This window comes from Daphnia pulicaria, chromosome 4 (genome assembly GCF_021234035.1).
Source record: "Daphnia pulicaria isolate SC F1-1A chromosome 4, SC_F0-13Bv2, whole genome shotgun sequence".
Classification (NCBI taxonomy): Eukaryota; Metazoa; Arthropoda; class Branchiopoda; order Diplostraca; family Daphniidae; genus Daphnia; species Daphnia pulicaria.
Genome location: NC_060916.1, coordinates 22,033,305 through 22,049,397, shown reverse-complemented (window position 1 = coordinate 22,049,397; position 16,093 = coordinate 22,033,305). Strand labels below are relative to the sequence as shown.

The following is a 16,093-nucleotide window of genomic DNA, read 5'->3' as shown; positions in this document are numbered from 1 at the left end:
TTGTAGGGGGGGGGGGGGGGATGGTTAACTTTGTAGTTAACGTTTTTTTATCTTGAATGGCGTTTTAATCGATACTTAGTACCCATGGTAAAATATATAAACACGAAGCCGGGACAGCAAGTTATTATTATTTATTATACGGTACAACTCAACATATAAAAAAGTGAATGTTTTACTAATTGGTGTAACTAATATTTTAAGTGTTGAATTGGTAGCAAGAATCTTTCACTGTTAATCGTAACATCGTCTTTTGAAAGTAAACAACTAGCTGTCACTAACAAATCAAGAGAAATGTCGACGAATAAGATATTCTCAAATCAAAAACAGGCTGCTTTCGCAGGACAAGATTTAAGCCGAAAAGGGTCTGTTGATGAACCAATCAAGGAATTAGTTGATTTTATCAATTCTTTGGAGAGTTACTTCACAACCAGTTCTTGCTCTGGAAGAATTGTTGTGTTAGCAGATACTCCAGAAGAGGTAAAATAAGATTTTTATTCCACATTCTACCGATCGCTTTTATTGAAATTTAAACTTGGCCACAGGAACCATCTATTCAAAAGGATGGCTGCAAATGGGTACATGTCTCGCACATCAAATGTACTTGTGAAGAAATATTTACCAAACTTGATCCTTCAATTGGAGATCTTAGTTTTAAATTTGAGGCTTTTGTCCTGCATGTTCAGTGCAGAACACTTGATGATGCACAATTGATGGTACTGCATCCCATATCACAATTTCCTAGTGACAAATACTGATTTTAACATCCTATTTTTTTTTTTAAACAGTTAAGCTGTGGAGTTCAAGCAGGATTCAGGAATTCTGGCATTTCTCTCAAGTCAAGGAAGAATTCAAATCAAGAATGGCCAAAAATCATTGTAGCCATTAGATCAACTCATGGCATTGAGGCTCCCCTATCAACAGGTGGCAAATTACTTGTTACCTCAGAGGTAATTAATTTGAGAAAACTTATAAATCAGTAGGAAAATTTAGTAGGAAAATTATGTTTTACAGTATGTGGACCACATTGTTACTAAAGCTAACATGCTGATGGATGAGAACCTTAAAAGAATTACCAGATTTCATCAAAAACTTGTACAGCAAATTAAAGTCGAGTGAAATATACAAAGGGTTTAAAAAATGTATTTGATTATTGTGCACAGGTCTACTTCCTTTTCTTGGTAGCAAAAGTTTGAACAGTAGCACTTTGTCCATACATCTTTTGAGACAGTAGGTTTATGTGATACAAGTGGACTAGTGAAAGCACCAAACTAAAATGATAAAAAACAAAATTACAGAAAATGGGAAGATGTAAATTTCAAGTTTTTGTAACTTTACCAAACAGTGGTGCATATACGATGAACCATTCCAGATGCTGTCAATGCAATGCCTAAGCAAATAAGAACTTCAGGAAAAAGTTTCATCTGGAAACCCTTGCCAAAAAGAGTAGCTTCAAGGTTTCCAACAGCCTAAAATAATCAAAATGACATACATTAATGGGGATACTTTGTCAAGTAAAATATGTATGAGTTACAGTCAATATGAAAGTAAATAGAACTGATCCCAAGAATCCACCAAAAAGTGTTAAGGGCTGAGATGTCACTAGCAAATGTTTATACATTTGCATTCCGGAAAAAACCAATAATGATAACACAGACGCCAAGAGAAAGGATTGGCTGCTCGAAATTGCTAGGTAAACAAAAATAATTAACTAAGAACTAAAACAGGCCCAATATTTCTTTCTCACCCATGTTTTTTTTAGTGGGTAGTTTTGTTTAAGTTGTACAGAAGAACCGGGATCACACGCTATCCTAGGCTATGTCTAGTATACAATAACGAATGACAGCTCCCTGGTGGGCGGGGCTTATTACTTGTCAAACGTAACTATTCGAAAATTAAATACAAATTTTTAATGTATAAATCTACATAAATTGATTGAAATTGAATATAGGAAAGAAAGTGTATTATTCCCGAATAATCCATTTAATGATTTTATCAAAAAAGTAAACGTATTAAAAGTCAAATGATTAAATATCGATCATGAAAGTCACATCGATATTTCAACATTTCATGCCAACATGGAAAAAATTTCCGTTTGATTAATAAAAAATTTCAGTGAATGTGAGCTGTTTCGTTAGCGAACTTTGTAAATATTCCTGCATGGAAATAATTTTAGAACATGACAAACCGACCTTACGGATATTCCCGTTTAATCAGCCATGAAGAAAATACGACCAGTCGAAAAGATTCAAGGTTTTTATTATTTGACTTCTTAATTCAATGTTTATGAACTAATTTTTTAACCACTTACTTGTCTGGATTATTGTTTCCAGCACTGATGATGACAATGATTCCCCATCCAGCACCAAGTTGAGGAGACTAAATGTTATTGACCAGAAAAGAGATCGCTGGCCTGGCTCAGCTTCCCACTTATCCCCCAGTCTTTCAGATATTCAGTGGGAATATAGAGAGCATTTAATCAAACCAAAGGAGACTCTGCAGGGGTTGGCTCTTCAATATCGCTGCACGGTATGAATCAAAACTTAACATTTGACATTTTGAAATGTTGTATAATATTTTATTTATTTTACTTCCATGTAGGTTTTTGACCTAAAACTAGCCAATAACATCCAGAAAGAGACAGAGTTCTTTGCTAGGAGAACCATAAAAATTCCTGTTCGTCAGCATTCTTCCCTGACAGAAAAACTCCCCAATGATAAAGCAGATACTCTTTCATTTGGAGATGCTGATGCAGAGAATCTCAGTCCTTCAAACTCAATAGAATTTTTAAAACAAGTGGACCAAGACTTGCAAAGATTAAAAGAAAAGGCCAGAGTGTATGACATTGATAGTAACGATCATTCGACTTCGGCGTTCCCGGATGCAGATCGCCTGAGACGAACAGGTCGGCTGAACCGCACCGACTGCCAAGGAGACGATTGCGGACTTTCTTGGTCACACATCCTCGGTATGGCACTATTGGTGCTACTAGCCTGCCCCCTCCTATATTTTCTCTATTTGGAATTGAATCTACATAAATCGACAAGAGCTTCTACTCACAACGAGACAATCGCTCCATTAATAAATGTTTCCATTGCCTTATAATGTGCCTGACTTGTCCAGATGATGTGTTTATACTCTTCTGTACATGATTTGTATCCATAATTGTTATAGAACGATACATAAAAAAATTAAATGTATTAGGCGTCGCTACACCTTTACTTCCATTTTGCTGTACCGAAAACTTATTATTTTCACGTATTTTTCGCGACTGAGATAATGTCGAATGCCGTCGTGTAAATGTTTAAAATTTGATTCGTTATACTTATAACCTGGAATTTTTGTAAGTACACTTTGTATACTTTTATTTGCTTAACTTTGCATGACCCAGTAGCCTAAGGTCATTCACGCAGTTTCTTTTAGTTTGATTTCTCTGTCCTCTGAGCAGCTGCAAGACCTTAACGTTAACTGTTTTTGATCCGTGTTGGTCGTACACTTTGCGGGGTAAATATAGCGACAAGTTATTGCGGTAAGCGAGCGTACTGTTTCCTGTCAGCTTTATGCCAATTACCTTTACTTCCACATGGTCAAGCACCAATGGGAAGCAGTTGCGACAGCGGATTTTGTGGCGACGAGGCACATGGTGCTAACTGCTGTGTATGTTGCACACAGGCTACTATTTAGCTATTGCATTTTTACTTGTGTGGTATCTCAGTTAGATTTAGTACGTTTGCCGTCTTTCGTCGTAAACGCTTCGTTCTCCTCCGTGTTTCCTTATAGTTTTGAATACCATTTCATTTTAAGATATTTCCGCTTTGCTGAAAATGAGTTTACGGAATTATTTGGCAAGATACAAATCCACAATGGCATACAACAACATGGTCAAACTTGAACGTTCTGATTACGAAGACAATTGCTGTGGACCGGATGACGCCGATATCGTCGTCATCGGTTTATTGCTGCTCGTTAGTGCTCTTCTGACTTACCTGCTCTTAGCAGCTACTGTTAGTAGCGGTCGGCGACGGAAAAGAGAACTAATTTCATCAGATATGGATTCAACAAGTTTTACAAGTAATTCTTTATTAATTAATAAGCTATTATTTACTTGGAGCATTCAATTCAATCGTGATGTTATAGATACTATAACTTTAGGGAATAGACATTTTCTTATCGTGTTCAATCGTTCTAGACGTTGCGCAAACTTTGCGAACGATAACCCCGTTTTTTATTCGTCACACTATCTAGATAATTGATGGTTTCGTATTTATTCACAGTGCACACATACCAAAGAGATGCAACTGTACCTTTAACAATAAGATTGATGAGAGTTTGACGAGCAGACTAATGTTCGCAGGTTCAACACGGAATAGACAGGAATAGAGTTTGAGCGTGATTCCCGTAGGCACACCGAGGAATCTTTTAAATCGAAAGTTGCAAGCCTTTAAATTTGACGTCATTGCCTTGGTCTGACAACGGGAATAAAATGCGAGCAGTTTAGCGTATAACGTGATGACCTACAGCTTTGAATAAAATAGACTTGTCTTATAACGCTTGGATGAATTATTCATAACGTTACGTTCCCGTGCAGCAATTAGATTTAATTTCGATCGGTGTCTGATTTTGGGGGACCGCTGAAAAGAAATTCAATGTTAACGGTTCATCGGAGATTACACCGAGGACTGAACGAGTTAAAATTAAGATTGAAGGCTCGGTCAAAATTTCAAAGTCATTTCATACGTTATGTGCTGAGTTAAGATGGGAAATTTCTTTGAACAAATTTTCCCATGGCCAGTAGACTCCTGGGGCATTGACTAAGACTTTCATAGTTTGTCTTCGTCCGTTTCTTTTCGGATGAAGAGGTGCAACTTACATCCCTTGGGGTTTTTTGGGGCTCCTGTCTCCATTCATTGAAGTTTCTTTACAGACAAATGAACGTTTGCGACCAAACAAAATTTTCACATTCAGCAGGTGGTTCAACAATCGGAACGTATATAGTAATGAACCTTATTGCACAAATATGTTCCGAATAGATCAAAAACACGATTGACGAAAACTACTTTCTTTGTTGATGTATCCTTGTTAATACTTAACATGATTGACACGTAGGTATGTTAGTAAAACAAATATAACAAATCATAATGCTGCTTAAACAGGTTCTTTTAAAAATGCTAGTACGTTTCTTCCTGAAGAATAATTGTTCCTCTAACCAAAATGTACCGTTGAAAAGCTCTTTCGCTTTTTGGCTTTTTTGCCTTTTCAAGTAAAAAGAAAAGTTTGAGAACAATAACCTCCCGCATTTCGGTGGAGCAGAAAACTATATATCAATTGGCCACTTGCGACTTGCGATCGAGTAATTCTAGAGTATGAAGGTATTAGGTATACTATGATTTTAAGAGCACGATATACCATCCTGGGAAATATATCCCGTGATGTACAATGTTCTTTTCGTTTCACCAGAGCGCACTCGCCTTTGAAAGTACTAATGACAGCTATTTCAAAAATTCGATTTTAGCTATACATTGCCTAGTCCTTGTTATTTACACTAGCCTGTATTAAACGCTTCGGTTAACTTCTCTGGCAATGATTACAGATTCCTCACAATCTCTTTTTTGGTAATACGGTGTTGGCATGTGAAATGATATTTCAGACAAATTTAGTATTTACTTGACCAAAACATTTGACTTGTCGTAAGTTCATTGTGCTGACGATAAACATTTGTCTCTAACATTTAATGTGATAATCCCTAATCTACTCGACAGGAATATTTCAATTTACGGAATTGTTGTGGGGACTACAGCACAATAAACTTAAATAAGTCTTGACTGTATAAATAAAATTGCGCAAAATTAAAAGTTCTACAAAGTATACGTAGAATACGTCATTCCCGAAAGACCGCGGAAGCCGGACGCACGGTTTAAAACTTGTTCAAGCCTAAAATGCATTTATAGAGATATTACATAGAGACAATATTTAACGATGCGTTCCAAAAGTGAGGCTTGGCGAATTCAACGGATTGTGTCGCTTCATTCATGGCTACTTAAGTTATATGTTTCTCCCGCGTGAACTTGCTATCGCGTCCCTGCGGTTGCGAACACGGAATCATCCGCTCTCGATTTGAATTGGAGGTCTGACATGAGCTCTCATTTTAATTTATAATTCCACGAAAGAAGATTTTCTACGGTCGCAAACTACGGATACCGTTAGATTGTTACATTGTACTTTGAAGAAAAACAATTGAACTCCGGCCTTTGCCTGCTGGGCCAGACGGTTTAGGGATGGACGAAGGCGGAGCTCCTACAAACACTGTCCAGTCTTAACTTCTAACCTGTACACCTAGCTGTGTGAAAGTGAAGAGTAAAATAGAAAAGGGGAGTTCAAAAATGGATGGGGAAAAAAGTGAATGTAGCCGTAAACATTTTATGGTAATGAATCTTTCACAGACTCACAATGTCAGTCAGTTTCTTGCCATCCGGCGGCAAACGCAGTGTGTCTGTTTTCATTCCTGTTTCGACTGAATCAAAGCCAATATTATAAACACGGTATGATTTTATAAATGTTGCTTTGATCTAAGTTGTATAATTTTTAGCTATTTTCTGGTTGCCCATACTTTTAGTCGAGAATAAGAATGAAGTTTGTTGCTGCTTACACTGCGTCCAGTCTATTAGTGATTCTCATCGCTGCTGGTCAAACAGCCGACCACTTGCCGGAGAAGGGACACGAATCATCAGCGACTGACCGAAATTTGGCAGCGTCTAATACTCACAGTGATTATTCGGGCAACGGTGCTGTCGAAGAAGTAGAAGAGCAACTCGAATCTGAACTCGATTTGAAAAGAATGCTACTCTACGTCACACCGTTAATGGGTATCTTCCAGAGGAAAAAGTCGGGACGACAGCTGAGTAAGCGATCGGCCAAAGAGCTGTTTTATCAAGGCCGGAAGCGGGGTGCAGGCCGGCGCCCTCCTCCGATGATGTACAATAAATATTCGGAAGAGATGCAGCAGCCGGATCGGAGCGGGAGTTACGGGGGCTACTCTTCTTCGTCGAGTTACGGCGGAGGCAGCAGTTACGGCGGCGGCAGCAGTTACGGCTGTTGCGAGAAAAAAGACGATCTGCTGCCGATATTAGCTCTCTTAGCACTCTCTCTACTTCTTCTGTATTTGATTGCGATTGCGACGACGACGGTCGCCGGTCGGCGTCGACGTCGTCTGGCGACAGACCCCAATAACAAAAATCTACTTGAAGAAGATATTCAGTCCGATATAGGTATATACATCATCATTGTCTATTTAAGAATTCTGCCTTCAAATGATGCGGATTGATTGCCTGGTTATTTGTATGAATAATTCATTTTCTTTTGGCATCACATCACATTCTAAAATGATCCTAAAAGGCATTGTTTTCATGTTTAAAAAAATATCATTAATCAAATTTGTAAATAGCCTGTAGGAAATGATTGACGCGCGCTCTTGTTATGCGAAGTTCCCGTTAGCGTGAATAACGTGACCTTAAGTATGGTCAAGTCAAGATATATGCTTATTTATACATACAACAACTAGCTACTAGGCATACGTTCGTAATTCAAAGGGCTGGAAAATTAAAGCGCAGACCCAGCGCAGATCCAGCACAGACCCTACAGGGCCCGGCGCAGAGCACTGACCTTCGTAATTAAATGTTCGTGTTATGCTTGTTTACCTTGAGACGGTTTTTTGTATGGAAGCAATTAGGAAAATTGTACGGGGAAATAGCCGAAAGTCACCGGACTCGGAGATCTGAAAAATTGAAACTTTTCTGAATTTCTCTTTAGAACTGATGGACGCTCCAACCTGGATTTCGATGGTAGATGAACTATGGAACTCTGGCGAGGATGAATCTAGCGACGCTTGCACTCTCAAGGCCCTTTGCCGCATGAATCGACTGGCCCTGGACTCGCCGGGCACGACGGGCTTAGCCGTTTCGCTGTCCAGCGTGCCACTCAGCTACCTGCTCCATCATAGACACCAGAAAGGCTTCCTGAGTTACCTGGACGCTTCTTTGATGGGTCGCTATGGAGAGAATTGTACTACCATCTTCACTAGCTGCCCGCGTCTCAATTAATAGGAGTTCAATTATTTTATTTATCTCTGATGTTATACTACCTTTTGCATAACTAAAATGCTCTACAAATGTCCAATAATGTTTTGTCGTAATTGTGTTGATGGCACAATGCAGACCTGATTAGAAAACACACAAAATCCTAGAAGCGCTAAGTTACTATGAATAGCAAATTGATATTACTCTGTCGTTTTCAAATATTTAAAGTTGCGGGTTTTGTTGGCGTGGGACTGAAATGTGTGTGTTCTTGTGTAGGAAGTATCACGGATGTGTGGATTTATAAAAGAGAAATACATACTGATGCGTTGGGTCAAAATACGTTGAAATGTTTTCCTTGCAGTATAATAAGCCTATAAGCTATCAAAAACGAGGAGGTGCCGGTGTGGTGGCAGGTCCCACTTGGTCAAAGAATTGCACTTTGCTTCAAGTGTTTAATGTTCAATATTTTCGAATGTGATCGCTTACCCACAGAAAATGTTATGAGGGGGAAATAAAAACAAGCCTGATCTGGAGTCGTTTGACAAATGAGATTTTTAGTGAATCATTAGACTGAGAAAACAAAAACGGAGAGAGAAAACAGTTGCAGTCAACCGCCTAGCTTGGGAATAAACGTATTCCGTAACGATTTATAATCAACGCCACCAAAAGTTGTCATAAAGGAAGAATAGAGATCAATTTTCTCCTACCATTATGCATGGGAAATACAGCCAGGCATCCGCAGTTGATCCATCCATCCGCTGACGAGTTAAATGACACCAGACGGGATAGGGACAAAGGTTGTCCTCGTGAATACACCCACATTCACATGGGCGTACACGAGGACATTTAAAGAAAAGGGGAAGAAGAGAGATCCATAACTCGATTGACATTGTATTCCAAACCAATGGGATGCTTATTATCTAAATAAAAATAGAAAATGGGTTTCGAAAAATTATTGACAGAAACAACAAGTCAGGAAAAGTTGAAAACGAAACACTATGGTAAACCCTAATTGTTAATAAATGAGAGAATGGAAGGTTTACATGTACAGGTTTACACTGCACTGATGCAGGTAATGCAACATTAAAATATCTAGTAGGTCAGAGGTCAATAAAAGTAAAGGAAATCATTACCCCAGACGATGATCCTGAGATTGTTGCTGGTGACAGGTTAACACCTGCACAAGAAAAACTTGCACATTGTGTGGGTATGATGGATGGCTCTGGCCTCAAATCTGCAAAAAATAAAGGGTTAGTACATAGTACAAACAAACTATACCATGCAACGAAAGGGGCACAGGGAAATCACAATCATCGATGCTAGTCAACTAACATTTCACAAATTTGGAACAGGTTTAACTCTTTATAGCTCCCACAATCATTCTATTTCTATTCCTAGTTTTATTTACCCGCTAAAAAGCATGGAGTATGACGGATCGATAACAAATAAATCTATAGCCATATAATTCTTTTTCTCCGAGTTTTTGGAAATTTTAAACTAAATGATAGCAGACGACACTTGTCCAATTATTTTATTCTAATCGATGATACGATATCGATAGAAATTTAAAATGATAAAAACTCCACCCTCAAAATCCAAACCGCTAAAAACGACAAGGGAATAAGTTTTAGTTGAAATCTAATCCATTTCTGTTTGGTATATAATTCCCCGGTAAGATTGGTAAGAAAAAATTTGCACATAACCCGCCCTAATAACACCCCCAGGAGCCAGGACCCTCTTGGAAGCCAAGAGGGAATTTTAGTTACGGTAGACTATGATGGTCTGTACCATTATTGCCCAAAATATACGAAGTACTAATAAGTTGAAAAACAATTCAGCCTGAAGATAATAAGAGAGGAAGATATATTCCCCAAAAAGTGTATGTAATTCATAAATTGCGCTCGACAAATGGTAGTAATTCAGAACTTTATTACACGTCTAATGTGAGAATACCTAAGAATTAAAAAAATAAATAAAAATCAATGTCGAAATAACTGAAGTCTATGTCCACCTTTGCATATACAACCCTTCCAAGTTTCAGCAGGATTTTTTGCATCTCAGATTTTCCATTTCACTGTAATATACGTACTATACGACCTCTGAATGGCGGATGCAACAGTATCAACCAAAAAATCACTCATCACGAATTAATAATTATTAGTGGTACAAATGATGGATGGATGATGAAGAAAGCAACATGAACGATGAGAATCTTTGGGCTGTGGCGAGCGACCAGTCATCAAAACACGCCCGATGGCTCGTTTACAGGCCGACACTCCAGGCATACAATTAATTGTTAGGCAGTATCCTAGTATACAACATTTCGTATTTTCTGCTTTATTTTACGAACGAGAAGCGAATCGCCTTTAACTCTCTTGTAATGCATCTCTACATCACAGATTCGAAAAGAGATAGAAATAAGGCGGGAGAAAAGTTGTTGCGCATCTAATGCCTAAAATATAGCGGTTCTTTTTTTTATGAATTAAAATTGTATTAAAAGAGAAAAAAATGTATTATTTTTGGGCGGGTACGAGCTGTTCGTGCAGGCCAACACTGAAAGATGGAAACATCCCGCCAGTCTCTACTGGAACGAGGCCCTGTGCACTGAAACATGCGCTCTCTCGCGACCAGTTGATTTTACCGTTTCTCTCATTTTCTCTTATTTTTTTGCGTTTTTTTAATTGCAAAGGCAGTCGGGGCCAAGTTTCGAATTGTTGACGTCAGTCATAGTGACAACTGTTTTCCATCTGAACACTTAACGGCCAAGTAACTCGCCAAAGAAAAGATGAATTTCAACAATGGTCGTAGAAACGTGCTGATTTGGTGGTTTTTGGCGGTTATTGTCCTGGTCATCGACGGACAAGGCCAGGCAGGACCCGACATGGACGAATTCGAGCAATACAATGGCAACGAGTTTATCCTAAGGTAAAATTGTGGAGGGATTAAATCTTATGTCAGAAGTAGTTTTTAAAAAAGTTTGTATGATAATGGAATCAGGCCAGGTTTAGGTCCAAGACCTCAGCGACAGCCCTCCGCAATGGATCCATTCAGCCGGATGGGAGAGGAAATCATGCTCGGCATTCAAAATTTGCGATCCATGATCGACAGTGACTACACCCGAAGTTCTTACGGCGGAGGTGGCGACTATTCTTCGTCGGGAGGTTACGAAGAAGGTGGATGTTGCAGCAAATTGGACTTTCACACTTTCGTGCCTGGATTCGTCCTGCTGGCCGTCTCGTACTTCCTGTTTTTCCTGCTCAACGCCACCGTCACAAGCGGCCGACGCCGACGGATGGTCCAATCGTTCAAAGAAGAAGAAGAAAGTAAGTCAATATTTAGCCAAAAGTTTTAAATCTTACAAAAACAAATGTCCGGTGTTATATTAAAACAATGACCGTTGGTATAAGATAACTCGCGGTGAAGCGATGGAACCATTCCTAGGAGGAAAAGGCGGAGTCAAGGAATAGAATTGGCGTAAGAAAAACCGTTACAATGTCCGATCCTATAATTGATGTAGGGCGTGTAGAAAGGCTGGCCGGGGTTAGAAATGGTTCTGGTCTTCACTCGCTAGTGGGACGATTGCGACGTCGGTTCTCAGAATCTCTGTCAAAATAAGATCGAAGTTTTTTTATTATAGATCGTGTTCGCTTATAGTTTTCAATTACATAATGAGGAAATTAGTTGTTATTTTAACTGCGAGAACGGAGACGTGCTTGATCACTATATTTGCTGTCGTGAGAAATGTGCAATGTAAAGCAGCCTTGTCCCTCCTGCATAAAAGATAACATTAGTTTAGGGACAATGGGCTTGAATCGGAACGTGAACTCAAGTGGATGTTGAATTACGTCACTCCGTTGATGGCGATCCTGAGGAGGAGCAATGCAACAAGATCATCTGTCCGCTCTGCCCGATCCTACAAAAGAAATTATTACGATCTCTCGTTCGGCAATTTCAATCGCAATAACAGATTCAATCGCAATGACTACGTCGATCGTGATAGTTACGGCTACGGCGGAAGTAGTTACGGGGGCGGTTACGGCGGCGGATGTTGCGATAAGAAAGACGATCTTCTTCCATTGTTGGCTCTCCTTGGGCTTGCGGGGTTGTTACTCTATTTGATCGCGATCGCCAGCACCACGGTCGCGGGTCGTCGAAGCAACAAACGATCGGTTGGAAACAGCCTAGATGAAAACAACTGGATCTTAACCGACGATTACAATATTGGTAAGGTCATTTATGTATACCAAATCCAAAACACAATTGTCTTGTCGATTAAGAACTAAAACTTTACCTATATAACTCGTTTGGCACTAAGCTTCGGTCGCGTTCAATTGTAATTCGCCTGTCATAAATTGCAAACTCCCGAATTCAAATTTGCGCAGTTAAATTGCTGTTTGCTGGTGGGCCTGCTCCATCGTTGGGTTGGGCCCATGGTGTTTTCAACTAACGGGACGGACGAAAGTGGATGAATTACCTTTGAGGGTCAACTTATTAACACAGGCTCACTATAGGGGAGGAGCAAAGTCTTGAATGCGATTAAGGAGGAGCTTCCCTTTTTGCATTTTGCCTCTGAACGTCTTTGAAGCAGCTGGTTTCAAACGTGCAGTCGTTCGAAGAGATTCCCTTTCACGCTTCGTCTGCATTGTCCGTAGTGCCAGTGTTCAGTCTAAGAACTAACACTCTGTACCCATTCACCTCAGTCGAGTATAGTTTTCCCTTACGTACATTCAGTTCTTTTTTTCTGTGCGATTTTGTTTTTAAAACAATGACAAAATTGAGTACCTTTTTGGGGTTCGGCACTTGTGTCTTGTTCGTGTTGGGACCGTTGGGCCATCAGGCCGATGCCGACGACCAAGAGATTCTGATGGACTCTGAGTACGAGTTGAAGCGGATGTTGACATTTGTCCGGCCACTGATGGGAATCTTGCGAAGCGATCCGCTCGTCAAACGCTCGACCGATGTGATGGAAACTGGATGGATGTCATCATCTCGCGCCATTGCGGGAAGGCCACGAGATGACTATGGCTATGGTGGAGGTGGAGATTACGGAGGTTACGGCGGAGGATACGGCGGCGGAGGAGGTTACTCCAATTACGGCTACGACACTTGCTGTGGACATCAAAAGGATTACTTGTCCATCATGTCCCTCATCGCACTAGGCCTCCTGTTTCTCTTCTTGGTCAAATTGCTCAGCACCACAATAGCAGGACGTCGTAAAAAGAGATCGGATGATGACAACGATCTTCTCTCTCTCGAAGAGCTTCTCTCCGAGCAGGACGTAGGTAATGGGGAAAAAATCTATTTCTTGATCAGATTATGGCTTCCAGCGGATGGTGTAAACGTTTACATTTGCGCACTAATGGAAACTGTCTCTTGAAAAGAACGGATTCTCACGCTTCAAGTCAATCTCCCGAAATAGTTACATTGAGCTATACGGAATAACGCTTTTTCTACACCCATTTTATGATTAGCATGCATTTTTATCTGAAAAAAATTGGAACATGAAACGGTCATCTGAGTTGGGATATGATCGTTCATATGTTTTTGTAGTCTCGCATAGCTCAATGTCAATGACTTAGATCAAATTAACTTTTTTGTACCTGACGAGATGGTCGTAGATGTGGTCTGTATTTTTTTACCAATTACTGGATGATAAGTTCATGCGTGAATAGTGGTCATCGACCTGTTCCGGAGGGCTGGCGAGAACAGGCTAGACTCCTCCTCTATCATAGAGTTTAAAGGTAACGCCTCTCCGACACTAGGAGGCAAATTCATTCAAAATTAGCTATGCCCACAGCATCTTTTTAGTGTTTGAACATATACCCGTGTTTGTTTTTCAATCATCAAGGATCGTCAGTTTGCATTGAGCTGTCCGGTTGATCGGTCGATGTCCAGTCCGTCTTCCAATCAATTTCAATAGTGCGCTTCTATATTTTTAAAAGGGGTTTGCTTGATTGTAATCTCTTTCAGTCTTCATTATTTGATAGAATTCGCTGGTGCAATCGATCAGATTGTGATGCATCAACCATTGACAGTGCCGTCGAAGATATTGCAACGTAGAAAGAGCCGCCATCGGTGGTTGGCTACAGTATTTATAGTCATGCTTTCAGCTCGGATGCTGATCATGGCTGACAGTCTAACGGCCACTTCTCGGCCGACATTCAACTGTGGTCATCCAGCAGAGAACCAACCTGAAAGTGGCGATTTTCTCGCCATGTCTGATACAGGGACCGGCAAAGAACCCAACAGTCGACATTTCAGAGTAGCGCGTAGTGAATTCTCTGATTTTTGTTTGAATGGCGATTGCATTAACGGCGATGTCCTCAAAGTTGTCAGCAAATTAGCCAAGCGCATTCTAAGCGATCCACGGATCCTTGGTCTTCGGACGGCCAGTGAACCGGATGACTTCCAAGCTGGCCGCAAAATCAGTTCGTCTAAAAAACGTCGAATCAGTAACAATCGTCGAAGTGATGAGGAAAACGCCGAAAACAACAATCAAAAGATGAAAGATGAAGATAAAAAAGCTTCCGATGATGCTTCTTCTGAGGAAAGAGCGTCGGTGGTGAAGGTGGACACGACGGTGAATTGTTACGGAGCATCGGACGGTTGGGATTCACCTGGCATCTACTGGGAAGATGACGGTTATAACGTTGAAGCTTACGTAAGCGAGGACGAATCCATTCTGGATTACGGCGATACTGAACACGCCAGCACTAATGTTGGTGGCGAAGGCGAAAAAGCCTCGGCGGCCCGTGCCATTGACGATTCAAGCTTGTTTGATATTCATTCGTTAACTAGTCGCGACGATTACTTCGACAACAACGAGCGGATTACTCAAAGGCACGATAAAAATCGGCTCAACGTTCGGTACAATGATCCCGACTCTTATCACGCGTCGACCAGTTCAGATTCAAACGGCATTCTTAAAGAGAAGAAGTATGGAGTTCCGGGCGGAGTAAAGTATGGCGAAGATGATGGATATCCGGATACTCGGGGAAAGACTAAATTATACAATAATTACGGAAGGGATGATGATGATGATAGTAGTAGTGGAGGGGGACAGAAGGGTGGTGGTGGCTACGGGGGAGGCGGAAGCAGTTATGGAGGAGGTGGGGGCTATGGAGGCGGAAGCAGTTACGGCGGAGGCAGCAGCTATGGGTATGGAGGAGGAGGGGGTTACGGCGGATATGACGATTCTTGTTGCAAGAATAAATTATTACCGATTCTGTTGGTGGGATTGTTGGGTTTGTTGGCCTTTTTCCTCTACATCCGATCGACCACGGTTGCGGGTCGGCGTAGTATGGATGAAAACGATCTCTCTGATGGTAAATCTTTAAGAGTTAGCACCAAGTTATTCGGCAGTAAATTACTTTCTTATGTGAAACATTCAAATAGCTTTTATATTGCTCCTTTACAGTGCTGCTAGATGGTCCAACTTGGTTGAGCATGGTCCATGAATTGTGGGAGCAAGACGCTGCACTTGGAAATACCGCCTGCACTCAAGAGACTTTATGCCGGATGAATCGCTTAGCTATGGCCGCACCCGGACAAGCAGGATGGGCAGTTTCACTTTCAAGGTTGTAAATGGTGTGCATTTTTTTTTTAATTTTCTGTTTCTAATATAAATTTGATTTAGTTTGCCTTTGAGCTACCTGTTGCACACTCGCCATTCTGGTGGATTCAGTTCGTATGTCGATGCATCACTGATGGGCCGATCTGGTGCGAATTGCACTGAACTTTACTTAAGCTGCCCTCGTCTGACATATTAAACTAAAAAAATATTGAATTACCAACAATACAATTCTTAATCGAACAATGAATTGGGTGTGTGTTAATAAACATAGATATTTGAACGGTGAAGATTTTAAAATACACAAATTAAATTATTTGTACAATCTAATACAATATTTATGCGTCTGACAACAGACGTAATGATACAATATATTCTAATAATATTCAAATAAACAACTCACCTCCGGATTCTAGTCGTCCTATTGGTACAAATGACGTCTGTCTAAACGTCT

General features: G+C 40.4%; 5 protein-coding genes and 1 long non-coding RNA gene across 9 annotated transcripts; 4 read left to right on the top strand and 2 right to left on the bottom strand.

Annotated features, from left to right (window-relative positions):
* Positions 1 to 69: 69 nt before the first annotated feature.
* LOC124336786 (tRNA wybutosine-synthesizing protein 3 homolog) lies at positions 70 to 1,142 on the top strand. 3 transcript variants are annotated; one of them, XM_046790577.1, is made up of 5 exons: positions 70 to 141; positions 328 to 477; positions 543 to 713; positions 786 to 947; positions 1,012 to 1,142. In XM_046790577.1, exons 1-5 carry the CDS (start codon positions 85 to 87, stop codon positions 1,114 to 1,116), a joined length of 645 nt encoding a protein of 214 aa, XP_046646533.1. In that variant the 5' UTR covers positions 70 to 84; the 3' UTR covers positions 1,117 to 1,142. The 3 variants fall into 3 exon arrangements, with proteins under 3 accessions (XP_046646533.1, XP_046646534.1, XP_046646535.1); XM_046790578.1 differs by having other exon boundaries at positions 80 to 141; positions 202 to 477; XM_046790579.1 differs by having other exon boundaries at positions 81 to 141; positions 216 to 477.
* On the bottom strand, positions 1,125 to 1,869 carry LOC124336788 (protein KRTCAP2 homolog). Of its 2 annotated transcripts, none has more exons than XM_046790581.1 (4): positions 1,745 to 1,869; positions 1,532 to 1,686; positions 1,336 to 1,466; positions 1,125 to 1,268 (listed from the first exon to the last, which is right to left on the bottom strand). In XM_046790581.1, exons 1-4 carry the CDS (start codon positions 1,746 to 1,748, stop codon positions 1,163 to 1,165), a joined length of 396 nt encoding a protein of 131 aa, XP_046646537.1. In that variant the 5' UTR covers positions 1,749 to 1,869; the 3' UTR covers positions 1,125 to 1,162. The 2 variants fall into 2 exon arrangements, with proteins under 2 accessions (XP_046646537.1, XP_046646536.1); XM_046790580.1 differs by having other exon boundaries at positions 1,727 to 1,835.
* Positions 1,870 to 2,036: 167 nt separating this feature from the next.
* On the top strand, positions 2,037 to 3,224 carry LOC124336785 (lysM and putative peptidoglycan-binding domain-containing protein 3-like). The gene is made up of 3 exons (XM_046790576.1): positions 2,037 to 2,250; positions 2,331 to 2,526; positions 2,599 to 3,224. The coding sequence occupies exons 1-3, from the start codon at positions 2,177 to 2,179 to the stop codon at positions 3,100 to 3,102; spliced, it is 774 nt and encodes a 257-aa protein (XP_046646532.1). The 5' UTR covers positions 2,037 to 2,176; the 3' UTR covers positions 3,103 to 3,224.
* Positions 3,225 to 4,102: 878 nt separating this feature from the next.
* On the top strand, positions 4,103 to 8,726 carry LOC124336784. The gene is made up of 3 exons (XM_046790575.1): positions 4,103 to 6,536; positions 6,611 to 7,262; positions 7,804 to 8,726. The coding sequence occupies exons 2-3, from the start codon at positions 6,623 to 6,625 to the stop codon at positions 8,091 to 8,093; spliced, it is 930 nt and encodes a 309-aa protein (XP_046646531.1). The 5' UTR covers positions 4,103 to 6,536; positions 6,611 to 6,622; the 3' UTR covers positions 8,094 to 8,726.
* Positions 8,727 to 8,757: 31 nt separating this feature from the next.
* LOC124336790 lies at positions 8,758 to 9,580 on the bottom strand. Its single transcript, XR_006917182.1, has 3 exons — positions 9,478 to 9,580; positions 9,203 to 9,303; positions 8,758 to 8,989 (listed from the first exon to the last, which is right to left on the bottom strand). It is a non-coding gene; the product is annotated as an uncharacterized LOC124336790 (long non-coding RNA).
* A 3,254-nt stretch (positions 9,581 to 12,834) lies between these two features.
* Positions 12,835 to 15,950, top strand: LOC124337851. The gene is made up of 4 exons (XM_046791858.1): positions 12,835 to 13,351; positions 14,057 to 15,394; positions 15,487 to 15,646; positions 15,706 to 15,950. The coding sequence occupies exons 1-4, from the start codon at positions 12,835 to 12,837 to the stop codon at positions 15,836 to 15,838; spliced, it is 2,148 nt and encodes a 715-aa protein (XP_046647814.1). The 3' UTR covers positions 15,839 to 15,950.
* Positions 15,951 to 16,093: the final 143 nt, after the last annotated feature.